Source organism: Sebastes umbrosus, chromosome 12, assembly GCF_015220745.1.
Source record: "Sebastes umbrosus isolate fSebUmb1 chromosome 12, fSebUmb1.pri, whole genome shotgun sequence".
In the NCBI taxonomy this organism is placed as follows: Eukaryota; Metazoa; Chordata; class Actinopteri; order Perciformes; family Sebastidae; genus Sebastes; species Sebastes umbrosus.
In genome coordinates, this window is record NC_051280.1 from 33,622,265 (window position 1) to 33,637,244 (window position 14,980).

General features: G+C 36.8%; 4 protein-coding genes across 4 annotated transcripts in view; all 4 read right to left on the reverse strand.

Moving 5' to 3' along the window:
• Window positions 1-534, reverse strand: part of rasal2 (RAS protein activator like 2) — a 97,795-nt gene extending 97,261 nt beyond the window's left edge. Inside the window, exon 1 of the mRNA XM_037787340.1 lies at window positions 19-534. Coding sequence (XP_037643268.1) covers window positions 19-178 — 160 coding nt within the window. The 5' untranslated portion in view covers window positions 179-534. The remainder of the gene's footprint in view (window positions 1-18) is intronic.
• The window catches only part of LOC119499314, an 843,332-nt gene that overhangs the window by 411,161 nt on the left and 417,191 nt on the right, over window positions 1-14,980 (reverse strand). The gene's annotated exons all lie outside the window — the stretch shown is intronic.
• On the reverse strand, window positions 5,194-7,050 carry LOC119498453 (tripartite motif-containing protein 16-like). The gene is given in 2 exon segments (XM_037787418.1): window positions 5,194-5,489; window positions 5,491-7,050. Coding segments are annotated over 2 exon segments (1,674 nt in total). The 5' UTR covers window positions 6,882-7,050; the 3' UTR covers window positions 5,194-5,206.
• Window positions 10,939-14,980, reverse strand: part of lamc1 (laminin, gamma 1) — a 66,843-nt gene continuing 62,801 nt past the window's right edge. Inside the window, exon 28 of the mRNA XM_037787337.1 lies at window positions 10,939-14,287. Coding sequence (XP_037643265.1) covers window positions 14,031-14,287 — 257 coding nt within the window. The 3' untranslated portion in view covers window positions 10,939-14,030. The remainder of the gene's footprint in view (window positions 14,288-14,980) is intronic.

Consider the following 14,980-nt stretch of genomic DNA (forward strand, 5'->3'; position numbering starts at 1 on the left):
GTGTGTGTGTGTTCTTACCGTAAACTCGGAGCCATCCCTGCAGCTGGGACACGGTGTCCAGCAGGGTCCGGTCCAGCAGGGTCCGGTCCAGCAGGGTCCGGTCCAGCAGGGGGTCCAGGAGGCTCAGTCCGAGCAGAACCTCCACGTCGCCCGGAACCGGAACCGAGTCCGGCTCCATCCCCCCCAGAACACTTTAATATGAACTCTCCTCTCCGGTAGAAGAACTCTCCGGTAGATGAACTCTCCGGTAGAAGAACTCTCCGGTAGATGAACTCTCCGGTAGATGAACTCTCCGGTAGATGAACTCTCCGGTAGAAGAACTCTCCGGTAGATGAACTCTCCGGTAGATGAACTCTCCGGTAGATGAACTCTCCGGTAGATGAACTCTCCGGTAGTGACGTAGTAGTGAGGTGAGCCGGTAAAGTGAGGTAGAGTGTGTGTCGGTCCCGGTAGAGCGTGTGTCGGTCCCGGTAGAGCGGTAGAGTGTGTTGTCGGTTAGTAGCCGTTAGCTGCTCTGTTAGCACGAGCTGCTGCCGAGCCGGCCACGAGAATGACCGAGCGCGAGCTGCGTGAGGAGACAGGCGAGAGCGCGCATGGGGAGGCGCGAGCAGTGCTGGAGGAAATACTGTGTTACAGTAAAAGTACTAATACCACACTGTAAAACTACTCTATTACAGTAAAAGTACTAATACCACACTGTAAAACTACTCTGTTACAGTAAAAGTACTAATACCACACTGTAAAACTACTCTGTTACAGTAAAAGTACTAATACCACACTGTAAAACTACTCTGTTACAGTAAAAGTACTAATACCACACTGTAAAACTACTCTGTTACAGTAAAAGTACTAATACCACACTGTAAAACTACTCTATTACACTAAAAGTACTAATACCACACTGTAAAACTACTCTGTTACAGTAAAGGTACTAATACCACACTGTAAAACTACTCTGTTACACTAAAAGTACTAATACCACACAGTAAAACTACTCTGTTACAGTAAAAGTACTAATACCACACTGTAAAACTACTGTGTTACAGTAAAAGTACTAATACCACACTGTAAAACTACTGTGTTACAGTAAAAGTACTAATACCACACTGTAAAACTACTCTGTTACAGTAAAAGTACTAATGCCACACTGTAAAACTACTGTGTTACAGTAAAAGTACTAATACCACACTGTAAAACTACTCTGTTACAGTAAAAGTACTAATACCACACTGTAAAACTACTCTGTTACACTAAAAGTACTAATACCACACTGTAAAAACACTCTGTTACACTAAAAGTACTAATACCACACAGTAAAACTACTCTATTACAGTAAAGGTACTAATACCACACTGTAAAACTACTCTATTACAGTAAAAGTACTAATACCACACTGTAAAACTACTCTGTTACACTAAAAGTACTAATACCACACTGTAAAACTACTCTATTACAGTAAAGGTACTAATACCACACTGTAAAACTACTCTATTACAGTAAAAGTACTAATACCACACTGTAAAACTACTCTGTTACACTAAAAGTACTAATACCACACTGTAAAACTACTCTGTTACACTAAAAGTACTAATACCACACTGTAAAACTACTCTATTACAGTAAAAGTACTAATACCACACTGTAAAACTACTCTATTACAGTAAAAGTACTAATGCCACACTGTAAAACTACTCTGTTACAGTAAAAGTACTAATACCACACTGTAAAACTACTCTATTACAGTAAAAGTACTAATACCACACTGTAAAACTACTCTATTACAGTAAAAGTACTAATACCACACTGTAAAACTACTCTGTTATACTAAAAGTACTAATACCACACTGTAAAACTACTCTATTACAGTAAAGGTACTAATACCACACTGTAAAACTACTCTATTACAGTAAAAGTACTAATACCACACTGTAAAACTACTCTGTTACAGTAAAAGTACTAATACCACACTGTAAAACTACTCTGTTACAGTAAAAGTACTAATACCACACTGTAAAACTACTCTGTTACAGTAAAAGTACTAATACCACACTGTAAAACTACTCTATTACAGTAAAAGTACTAATGCCACACTGTAAAACTACTCTATTACACTAAAAATACTAATGCCACACTGTAAAACTACTCTGTTACACTAAAAGTACTAATGCCACACTGTAAAACTACTCTGTTACAGTAAAAGTACTAATACCACACTGTAAAACTACTCTGTTACAGTAAAAGTACTAATACCACACTGTAAAACTACTCTGTTACACTAAAAGTACTAATGCCACACTGTAAAACTACTCTATTACAGTAAAAGTACTAATACCACACTGTAAAACTACTCTGTTACACTAAAAGTACTAATGCCACACTGTAAAACTACTCTGTTACACTAAAAATACTAATGCCACACTGTAAAACTACTCTGTTACACTAAAAGTACTAATGCCACACTGTAAAACTACTCTGTTACAGTAAAAGTACTAATACCACACTGTAAAACTACTCTGTTACACTAAAAGTACTAATACCACACAGTAAAACTACTGTGTTACAGTAAAAGTACTAATACCACACAGTAAAACTACTCTGCTACAGTAAAGGTACTAATACCACACTATAAAACTACTCTGTTACAGTAAAAGTACTAATACCACACTGTAAAACTACTCTGTTACAGTAAAAGTACTAATACCACACAGTAAAACTACTGTGTTACAGTAAAAGTACTAATACCACACAGTAAAACTACTCTATTACAGTAAAGGTACTAATACCACACTATAAAACTACTCTGTTACAGTAAAAGTACTAATACCACACTGTAAAACTACTCTGTTACAGTACAAGTACTAATACCACACAGTAAAACTACTGTGTTACAGTAAAAGTACTAATACCACACTGTAAAACTACTCTATTACAGTAAAAGTACTAATACCACACTGTAAAACTACTCTGTTACAGTAAAAGTACTAATACCACACAGTAAAACTACTGTGTTACAGTAAAAGTACTAATACCACACAGTAAAACTACTCTATTACAGTAAAGGTACTAATACCACACTATAAAACTACTCTGTTACAGTAAAAGTACTAATACCACACTGTAAAACTACTCTGTTACAGTACAAGTACTAATACCACACAGTAAAACTACTGTGTTACAGTAAAAGTACTAATACCACACTGTAAAACTACTCTGTTACAGTAAAAGTACTAATACCACACAGTAAAACTACTCTGCTACAGTAAAGGTACTAATACCACACTATAAAACTACTCTGTTACAGTAAAAGTACTAATACCACACTGTAAAACTACTCTGTTACAGTAAAAGTACTAATACCACACAGTAAAACTACTCTGTTACAGTAAAAGTACTAATACCACACAGTAAAACTACTCTGTTACAGTAAAAGTACTAATACCACACAGTAAAACTACTCTGTTACAGTAAAAGTACTAATACCACACAGTAAAACTACTCTGCTACAGTAAAAGTACTAATACCACACTGTAAAACTACTCTGTTACAGTAAAATTACTGTATTATGCTTTTCTCTTAATATTGATTTAAAAAGTCATAATATTATCAAACTTTGAAATGTTCCGTCACAATTTAGATTTATTTTCACATGATTTTCGCTGTTTATGTCATAACTTTTATTTAAAGAGTCAAAACAAATGTACTTATTATCTCATCTACAGATGATTATTATTATTATTATTATTATTATTATTATTATCATTATTATTATTATTATTATTATCATTATTATTATTATTATTATTATTATTATTATCATTATTATTATTATTATTATTATTACCGTGTGATTAATAGACACCAATAACTTGACTTTTTCATGCCATGAAGGACAGTAGAGTAAATAAATATCAGGGTTATTTGAATATATTCATACCTTATTTATTATTATAAATAATAATAATTATTAAACATTATTTATATTTTATCCTTCCTTCATAAACTCTGTGTTTAACCTGTTAATGTTAATAAATATTTATGATGATAAAACCAACAAATGTCTCGCTTGTGTTTCCTTCTGACCTTCACTGTGACTCCGTCTCCACCTGCTGGTCTCTGCAGGTAACAACAGGAGCCTGATGGAAATAAATCATATTCATAAATATACGTAATAATATGGTACATATATATAATAATAAGATCAAAATAACATGAACATGCCCACTGCATAACAAACAAAAAGCACAGTACAGCAAACGTGACTTGATATTTTTATTTTCATTTTTATTATTATTTTATTATTATTATTATTCATTTTTATGCTCATAAAAAAGTCCAATAAACTTTCAAATTAATTTATAAAAATGCAATGTTAAAAAATGTATATATATATATTTGTATATAAGCAAGAAAGTACAGTAATATATAAATTGGCAGTTTAAAGAGTCCCCTTTGTTCAGAGAAAGAGAAGAAGACATAATAATAATAATAATAATAATAATAATAATAATAATAATAATAATAATAATAATAATAATAATAATAATAGTTGACAAAATTTTAAAAAAGAAAAGAAAATTAAGGTGTAATTGTTAATTTTATTAAATGCAGTATTTAGAGGTAAAATAGAAAAGAATAAAATACAGCTTTATTATCTTCCAGAATGGGAAATTAACTTTATATCACAGAATAAAAGCAGCACAGAACAAAGTAACATAGAACAAATGTGGTGATGAAAAACACAGATTATTATTTTTCATCTCATATAATTATTTACAGCTGCAGAATCACACTGACCCAAAACATCTTGTTTTTTAATTCATCAAATTTATTTATTTTTTTAATTTATTTTTAAATGTATTTATATATTTATGCATTTATTTTATTTTATTCATTTATGCACAATTTCCTCTTTGTTGCACTCAGTTAGCCCTGTTAGCGGAGCTGAAGAGAGTAACGGCTCTAGCGAGCGTGCATGACATCACATCCGTTGGATTTTCCTTTAAAGAAACAAACAAAAAAAAACGTGCCACGTTCTTCACATTAAAGTCAGTCTGCAGGCTGAGAGCAGAGGAAACCCAGAAAGTCCCGGAAGCTCTCGTTTTTTAGGTTACAACCTGTTCACACATCGGCAATAAAAAAAAAATATTACAAAAAAAGCGTTTATATGTTTAAAAACTTACATACAGTCCCTTTAAATGACTTCTGTCTATTTCAGTTTAAACAACTCAGCATTGGTTCCATAACCATAAAGCCCAAGTCCAGCATAGAGAGGCTCAGTGAATGTGGTCTGGACTCTGTGGAGGAGAGTCATGGTTTCAGAGACGCTGTAGAAGGACAGAATACCTGCACTGTGATCCAGGTACACTCCTACTCTGGAGGACGGAGGACCTGAGACGGGAGTATGAACATTGTTGTACCAAAATGTATAACTGCTAATGTCACAATATAACACCCAAGATTTGTCATTGAGTCCAAATCTACATTCACCCCCCCCCTGCTCTGCTGATACTCTTGTATACGACTGCTACATAAACTCCTGTCCCTCTCCACTCCACCTCCCAGTAACAACGTCCAGTCAGACTCTCTCTACTCAGGACCTGTTCCCAATAATCAGTGAATCTGTCTGGGTGTCTAGAATAAGACTGATGTTCTCTCATTAATGTTGCTTTTCTGTTCCCCTCAGATAATAACAGATGTGTGTTTGCTGTGTTTGGATCCAGTGTGATTTCTCGTGAATACTGTAAGAATCCAGCTCTGGTCTTGGGCTCTGGTTGTGGCAGTAAAACATCCACTTCAGTCCCTCTCAGAGAGACGGTTGTCCATTTCTCTCTCAGAACGTCCTGTAGTTTATCTCTGACTTCTGACACAGCCGCCGTCACGTCCTCAAAGTAGCTCAGAGGACGGATATTGATGCTGGATGAGTGTGTAGACTCGCTGAGCGGTGACAGTGAGGGGTAGTTGAGTAGAAACTGGTTGTGATCCTCTGTGTGTGACAGCAGCTTCAGCTCAGCGTCTCTCCTCTTCAGCTCAGTGATCTCCTGCTCCAGCTTCTCCTGAAGCTCTTTGACTCGACTCACTTCGGTTTCCTGCTGGGATCTGACCTGCTGCTTCACATCACAGCTTCTTTTCTCCATGAGACGGATCAGCTCGGTGAAGATCTTCTCACTGTCCTCCACTGCTTTATCAGCAGAGCGATTGACGGCCTCCACCTCCTGTTGGAGCAGCTTCACATCTTTCTCTCTGTCCTGGATCCTCTGCTGGATGTTGAGTCGACTCACCTCCAGCTCTCTCTGCCTCTCGGTCCTTTCTGCTGCAGCTGAGACGGTGTCGTGGCCTTTATGTTCATCCACAGAGCAGAGATAACAGATACACTGCTGATCAGTACGACAGAACATCTTCAACACCTCGTCGTGACGAGAGCAGATGTTCTCCTGGAGCTTCTTGGAGGGCTCCACCAGCTTGTGTTTCTTTAATGGAGCCACATCATAATGAGGCTGGAGGTGTTTCTCACAGTAAGAGGCCAGACACACCAGACAGGACTTGAAGGCTTTCAGTTTCCTCCCAGTGCAGAAATCACAGGCCACATCTTCAGGTCCAGCATAGCAGTGATCAGCAGGAGCAGCTTGGAGTCCAGTCTTCTTCAGTTCCTCCACTAAATCTGCTAACATGGTGTTTTTCATCAGGACAGGCCTCGGTGTGAAGGTCCGCCTACACTGAGGGCAGCTGTAGATCTTCTTCTCATCCTCTCCATCCCAGAAGCCTTTAATACAGTTCATGCAGTAGCTGTGTCCACAGGAAGTAGTCACCGGATCCTTCAGTAGATCCAGACAGATGGAACAAGAGAACCTTTCGTGGTCCAGCTGAACTCCTTGCTGCGCCATTTCACCTCTCAGTAGAGATGATGACTGTCTGAGTCTCACTTCCTGAGAAGTGAAACTAGTTTGAGCTCTGATCTAAACAACATGTGCACTGAATGCAGCCTGTCAGCTCTCACTGCACCACCATGTCGGTTACACCCATCTTCACAACTGTAGATCTGAAGGGGAGGGAATGAGGGAATAAGAGAACAGAGTGCAACTGGTTGTGTTTGAGAGGAGGAAGAGGAGGGAGGGGTTATCAGACTCTGGTTCATTCCAGGAAGAGGAGCGGTATGGAGGACAGAACCTGACAAAATCAAAAATAAATGAACACATAAATAACTCAACGAATAAATCAATCAATAAATAACTAGCATATAGTGGATCTATGCACTTTGACCCCTTGATGACACACGTTGAGTGACAGTCCCCTCATTTGCATAATGAAGCAGAAAATGTCAAAATAAATGTGTAAACAAAAGAATACAGAAATAAATAGGTTTGGGTAAATAACTAAGGGCTGAAATGCAAAGAGAAAACCATGCATAAATAAACACATAAATAAATAAATAAACTAGAAAATGAATTTCCTGCTGAAAATGTGTGGAAATGCTGACAGCTGTAAGAGTGTTTTTACAGTGTGGTATTAGTACTTTTACTGTAACACAGTAGTTTTACAGTGTGGTATTAGTACTTTTAGTGTAACAGAGTGTTTTTACAGTGTGGTATTAGTACTTTTACTGTAACAGAGTAGTTTTACAGTGTGGTATTAGTACTTTTACTGTAACAGAGTAGTTTTACAGTGTGGTATTAGTACTTTTACTGTAACAGAGTAGTTTTACAGTGTGGTATTAGTACTTTTACTGTAACAGAGTAGTTTTACAGTGTGGTATTAGTACTTTTACTGTAACAGAGTAGTTTTACAGTGTGGTATTAGTACTTTTACTGTAACAGAGTAGTTTTACAGTGTGGTATTAGTACTTTTACTATAACAGAGTAGTTTTACAGTGTGGTATTAGTACTTTTACTGTAACAGAGTAGTTTTATAGTGTGGTATTAGTACCTTTACTGTAATAGAGTAGTTTTACTGTGTGGTATTAGTACTTTTACTGTAACAGAGTAGTTTTACTGTGTGGTATTAGTACTTTTACTGTAACACAGTAGTTTTACTGTGTGGTATTAGTACTTTTACTGTAACACAGTAGTTTTACTGTGTGGTATTAGTACTTTTACTGTAACAGAGTAGTTTTATAGTGTGGTATTAGTACTTTTACTGTAACAGAGTAGTTTTACAGTGTGGTATTAGTACTTTTACTGTAACAGAGTAGTTTTACAGTGTGGTATTAGTACTTTTACTGTAACAGAGTAGTTTTACAGTGTGGTATTAGTACTTTTACTGTAACAGAGTAGTTTTACAGTGTGGTATTAGTACTTTTACTATAACAGAGTAGTTTTACAGTGTGGTATTAGTACTTTTACTGTAACAGAGTAGTTTTATAGTGTGGTATTAGTACCTTTACTGTAATAGAGTAGTTTTACTGTGTGGTATTAGTACTTTTACTGTAACAGAGTAGTTTTACTGTGTGGTATTAGTACTTTTACTGTAACACAGTAGTTTTACTGTGTGGTATTAGTACTTTTACTGTAACACAGTAGTTTTACTGTGTGGTATTAGTACTTTTACTGTAACAGAGTAGTTTTATAGTGTGGTATTAGTACTTTTACTGTAACAGAGTAGTTTTACAGTGTGGTATTAGTACTTTTACTGTAACAGAGTAGTTTTACAGTGTGGTATTAGTACTTTTACTGTAACAGAGTAGTTTTACAGTGTGGTATTAGTACTTTTACTGTAACAGAGTAGTTTTACAGTGTGGTATTAGTACTTTTACTGTAACAGAGTAGTTTTACAGTGTGGTATTAGTACTTTTACTGTAACAGAGTAGTTTTACAGTGTGGTATTAGTACTTTTACTGTAACAGAGTAGTTTTACAGTGTGGTATTAGTACTTTTACTATAACAGAGTAGTTTTACAGTGTGGTATTAGTACTTTTACTGTAACAGAGTAGTTTTATAGTGTGGTATTAGTACCTTTACTGTAATAGAGTAGTTTTACTGTGTGGTATTAGTACTTTTACTGTAACAGAGTAGTTTTACTGTGTGGTATTAGTACTTTTACTGTAACACAGTAGTTTTACTGTGTGGTATTAGTACTTTTACTGTAACAGAGTAGTTTTATAGTGTGGTATTAGTACTTTTACTGTAACAGAGTAGTTTTACAGTGTGGTATTAGTACTTTTACTGTAACAGAGTAGTTTTACAGTGTGGTATTAGTACTTTTACTGTAACAGAGTAGTTTTACAGTGTGGTATTAGTACTTTTACTGTAACAGAGTAGTTTTACAGTGTGGTATTAGTACTTTTACTGTAACAGAGTAGTTTTACAGTGTGGTATTAGTACTTTTACTATAACAGAGTAGTTTTACAGTGTGGTATTAGTACTTTTACTGTAACAGAGTAGTTTTATAGTGTGGTATTAGTACTTTTACTGTAACAGAGTAGTTTTACTGTGTGGTATTAGTACTTTTACTGTAACAGAGTAGTTTTACTGTGTGGTATTAGTACTTTTACTGTAACACAGTAGTTTTACTGTGTGGTATTAGTACTTTTACTGTAACACAGTAGTTTTACTGTGTGGTATTAGTACTTTTACTGTAACAGAGTAGTTTTATAGTGTGGTATTAGTACTTTTACTGTAACAGAGTAGTTTTACAGTGTGGTATTAGTACTTTTACTGTAACAGAGTAGTTTTACAGTGTGGTATTAGTACTTTTACTGTAACAGAGTAGTTTTACAGTGTGGTATTAGTACTTTTACTGTAACAGAGTAGTTTTACAGTGTGGTATTAGTACTTTTACTGTAACAGAGTAGTTTTACAGTGTGGTATTAGTACTTTTACTATAACAGAGTAGTTTTACAGTGTGGTATTAGTACTTTTACTGTAACAGAGTAGTTTTATAGTGTGGTATTAGTACCTTTACTGTAATAGAGTAGTTTTACTGTGTGGTATTAGTACTTTTACTGTAACAGAGTAGTTTTACTGTGTGGTATTAGTACTTTTACTGTAACACAGTAGTTTTACTGTGTGGTATTAGTACTTTTACTGTAACACAGTAGTTTTACTGTGTGGTATTAGTACTTTTACTGTAACAGAGTAGTTTTATAGTGTGGTATTAGTACCTTTACTGTAATAGAGTAGTTTTACTGTGTGGTATTAGTACTTTTACTGTAACACAGTAGTTTTACTGTGTGGTATTAGTACTTTTACTGTAACACAGTAGTTTTACAGTGTGGTATTAGTACTTTTACTGTAACAGAGTAGTTTTATAGTGTGGTATTAGTACCTTTACTGTAATAGAGTAGTTTTACTGTGTGGTATTAGTACTTTTACTGTAACACAGTAGTTTTACTGTGTGGTATTAGTACTTTTACTGTAACACAGTAGTTTTACTGTGTGGTATTAGTACTTTTACTGTAACACAGTAGTTTTACAGTGTGGTATTAGTACTTTTAGTGTAACAGAGTGTTTTTACAGTGTGGTATTAGTACTTTTACTGTAATAGAGTAGTTTTACAGTGTGGTATTAGTACTTTTACTGTAACAGAGTAGTTTTACAGTGTGGTATTAGTACTTTTACTGTAACAGAGTAGTTTTACAGTGTGGTATTAGTACTTTTACTGTAACAGAGTAGTTTTACTGTGTGGTATTAGTACTTTTACTGTAACAGAGTAGTTTTACAGTGTGGTATTAGTACTTTTACTGTAACAGAGTAGTTTTATAGTGTGGTATTAGTACCTTTACTGTAATAGAGTAGTTTTACAGTGTGGTATTAGTACTTTTACTGTAACAGAGTAGTTTTACAGTGTGGTATTAGTACTTTTACTATAACAGAGTAGTTTTACAGTGTGGTATTAGTACTTTTAGTGCAGTAAAAGTATACTTTAGTCTACTAGATGAGCTGACGCTGCAGTGATCTGTTATCAACGGACAGATAACAACATGACACACCAACATTCACAAACTGCTTCCTGTAGTAATTCTTTATTATTCAAATGTTAAGTTTGGATTTACAGGCACATGGAAACAAACAGGGTTCACTCAGGTCCTCACAGGGCCGGAGACGTGACGTCACCGTGACAGACTCAACACAACGCAGCGGCGTCCTGCAGGCGGCGCGGCGCGGCGCGGCGCGGCGCGCACACATCACCGTCTAAGACAACAGGGTTACAATACAAAGAACTGGTACATTATAACTTAAAATACTGTTTATACATCACGCCTGTGTGCGCGCTGAACGTCCTGAAGAGCGGCCGCCTGGATGGAGGGAGAGAAATAAAACCACGGATGACAAAGACGAGTCAGTAAAGAGTCCAGTTCTCCAGATCCACAGTTTGTCTGTGGATCTGGAGAATCAGATAAACTCTGGTAGTGTTTGTCTGTAGCCTGCTGGATTAGGATCATTTATTAGCAGCTTCTTTTTCTGTCAAGGACCTGATTTAAAAAGAAACAAACCCTGCTTCAGTACCGACACGAGGAGACGGTGTGAGGGAGCGAAGACGACGAGGACATTTCTGTGAAATCAAACGTGGACGCCCCTCGACGGGACTGTGATTACAACCCAACTTTATATTAAGGCACAAAACGCTCATTCAATCTACCGTAGCAACATGTGACCGAGCCTATTATCTCTTTCGGTGTTCAGTACGATAAACTCGTGATGTCCTGATGGGTCAAAGCTCAACAAACAAAATAGCTAAACAAACATATTCAGTTAGGTTGAATTAACTCACCAGAATCAATAAAACACTAATGAAATATTGGCATCGCTATGAGGCAGCAACACTGAGCCTTGTATACAAGCAAGCATATTATAATAATAACATACCACAGACGTTCTCATAGATATTTATATATATATTCATATATATATATATAGATATATTTAACCTGGAGGTTTCAGTTGATTGATTGTGATGGAACTTAATGTGGCTGTTTGCATGTTGGTGTTTTATTTCTTAAAATCAGCCAGTCCTGAATCATTTAAGCATATATTTACACAAATAACAAATTCCTCACTCTATGTCATAATAATAAAAAACATTCACACAAAAATATAACATTTGAAATAATTATTAGCACCAGTGTATCAGATAAAATTCTCGCTACGCAAAATGTACAAAGTTGCATAGTGTTGGATTTAGCCTGGAAGAAAATGTTAATGTGTGTAATGGGTAAAGAACACCAGTGATAAGCAGCAACTTCTGGGACAAATAGGAACTAAACAGTTTGTAGTGTTAAAACATCCGTACATGAAATGGTGTTTGACCGTGGTGAGAAATATCAGAGATGATTTAAAGACGCGCCTTCAGAGCCTCTGACGTCATGAAAGATATCATTTATAGCTCGTGTGCACGAGACACGGAGCAAGGTGATACGAGAGAATGACTTCCCTTAGCAGAGATCCATCTCTTCTGGGAACAAAACACAAGTTGGCACAAAAGATAAGAACGTGAGTGCACAAGTTTTTAGTTCCCAAAAGATCCATATCTCGTATGCACAAGTGAATATCTTGTACATACAAGATGATCTCTTCAAACCCTAACTCAGGATCTTTATCTTGTTCCTACAACATCCTCCATGTATTAGTTATGATTTTGTAATAACTTCCCTAAGCAGAGATCCATATCTTTTGGGAACAAAATACAAGTTGGCACAAAAGATAATATCTTGCGTGCGCAAGTTAGTTTTTAGTTCCCAAAAGATCCACATCTCGTATGCACAAGTTAATATCTTGTACATTGAAGATGATATCTTCCAGCCGTAACCAGAGATCCATATCTTGTGGGAACACGATTATAACTTGTGCGTGAAAGATATTATCTTTTGTGCCAAAGTGTATTTTGTTCCCAAAAGATATGGATCTTGTGGTAACAAGATTCTATAATTTTGACTTGTTCCCACAACATCCATATCTTGTACATACGAGTTAATATCCTCCACGTACGAGTCACGATCTTGTTCCCACGAGATCCGAGTTCTGATCTTGTGCATACAAGATGATGTCTTCAAACCCTAACCCGAGATCCATGCCTTGTGGGAACAAGATACTAATTTATCTTGTGTGCACAAGTTAGTATTTTGTTCCCAAAAGATTCCTATCTCGTATCTTGCACACAGAAGATAATAACTTCTAACCCCCGATGTCTATCATGGAGGAACGAGATTATAACGATCTCGCTCAGACAAGATGTTAAACAAGACGTGTGGGAACGAGATATTCACGTATCTGGTTCCCACAACATCCATATCTGAAGAATACAAGTTAATATCCTCCACGTACAAGTTACCATCTTCTTCCTACGAGATCATATCTTGGGAGATGTAGCTACCTGAGATCTGTATCTGGTGAAGGAACCAGAAGCTAAGTTATGTTGTTCTGTTTTCTGGACTTCAGAGGCCTGATGTTCTCCAGCAGAGTGGGCGTGGCTTTACTCAACAACCGGCCGCTGGAGGGGAGAATACTGTTGAAGAGAGCTGAAATACTTTTCCTCTGCCGTTTGAGTGTCGGGCGCGAAGCTTCGGGAGAAGAGAAGAGAGGATTCCTTCACTGTGTGGTTTCTGACAACATGGTTGATTTAAACATGAAGAAATAACACAACGCCCCTGGATGGCGGCGCTCTAACAGCGTGTAGCCGTACATTCAGCTGGCTGGAAATCGTCAAAAGTAGCTGGCGTGTCCCCAAGGCATGATGGGTAATACGAGCGGACACAGTCCTCGAAGCGCGAGGAACTTCCTGTTTGTGAAACAGACGGGTGCAGTCACGTCGGGTTTGTGGTTCTGGGTTTTCTCCGAGGCTCTTCCGCCTCTCTGCACGGCTTCGCTACGCCGCTTAGTTCATTCTACCGTAACCACGTTACTGCGTCTCCATAAAAATAAAGACAAAACAAAACAACAGCTGCTTCTCTTTCGTTAAAAACCGTGAACGTGGCCTGAAATATTGGCTTCAAAGAATCGGAGGAGAAAAAGAGTTTTAAAAACTGTTTTGGTAAAAGGCGGCGTGTCTGCCGGAGTGTTAGATGTGAGAGGGAGTGATGGAGGTGGAGGGGGGGGGCGGGGTTAAGGCCTCTCCAGAGACGGCGTGTTGAAGCAGCCGTCGGGTAACGTGTTCTTGATGTCGTTCAGGTTGGCGATGTCGGCGCGGATCTCGCGGATCTGCCGGTCGTAGTCGTCGATCATGACCTCCTGGGTCCGCGCCACGTCGTTCAGCTCCGTCAGCTTCCTGTCCAGCTCGCTGTCGCCCATCTTGCCCTTGGCCCTCTTCAGGGACTCGTCGATCTGGTTCAGTTTGCTCAGGTCCACCTTGTCGATGTTTCCTGGAGAGGAGACAAAAGAGGACAATTCATTAATCACACTTTGATCAGCTGTTCACTCTGATTGATCTGCTCTGATCCAACACTTCTACAACTTTGATTTAGCACTTTTACAATTTTACTCATATTTATATATATATATATATTTATTTATATATATATATATATATTTATTTATATATATATATAAATAAATATATATATATAAATAAATAAATATATATATATAAATATATTTACAATGAAAATATAATCAAATAAATAAATAAAATATATAAATACAAATGAATAAATAACACAAATAAATATATATATATGAATAAATAAATAAATAAGAATAAATAAATAACATAAATAAATAAATACCTAAATTAAATTGAGACTATGGGCACAAACATAAAACAAAGTACAGCACACATTCCTCACAACAGAACTTCACACTTCCGTGTTCCACTTCAAATGTCATAAAGCTCAGAAGCGTTCTTCAGAACTATAAACGTCATTTTTGACTATATATTTTTCAAGCAGCGGCTCAGAGATGCAACAACAACAGAGCGATCCGCCGGCCGGCCTGCAGGAGACGCAGGTCAACCAGTTGTCTGTCTCTAAGAGTCAGAGAGCGTCGTCTGGAATCTGAATCCATTTGAGTATTAGAAGTTAAGAGGTTCGTCTAACGGAGCTGAACGTGAGTCTGAA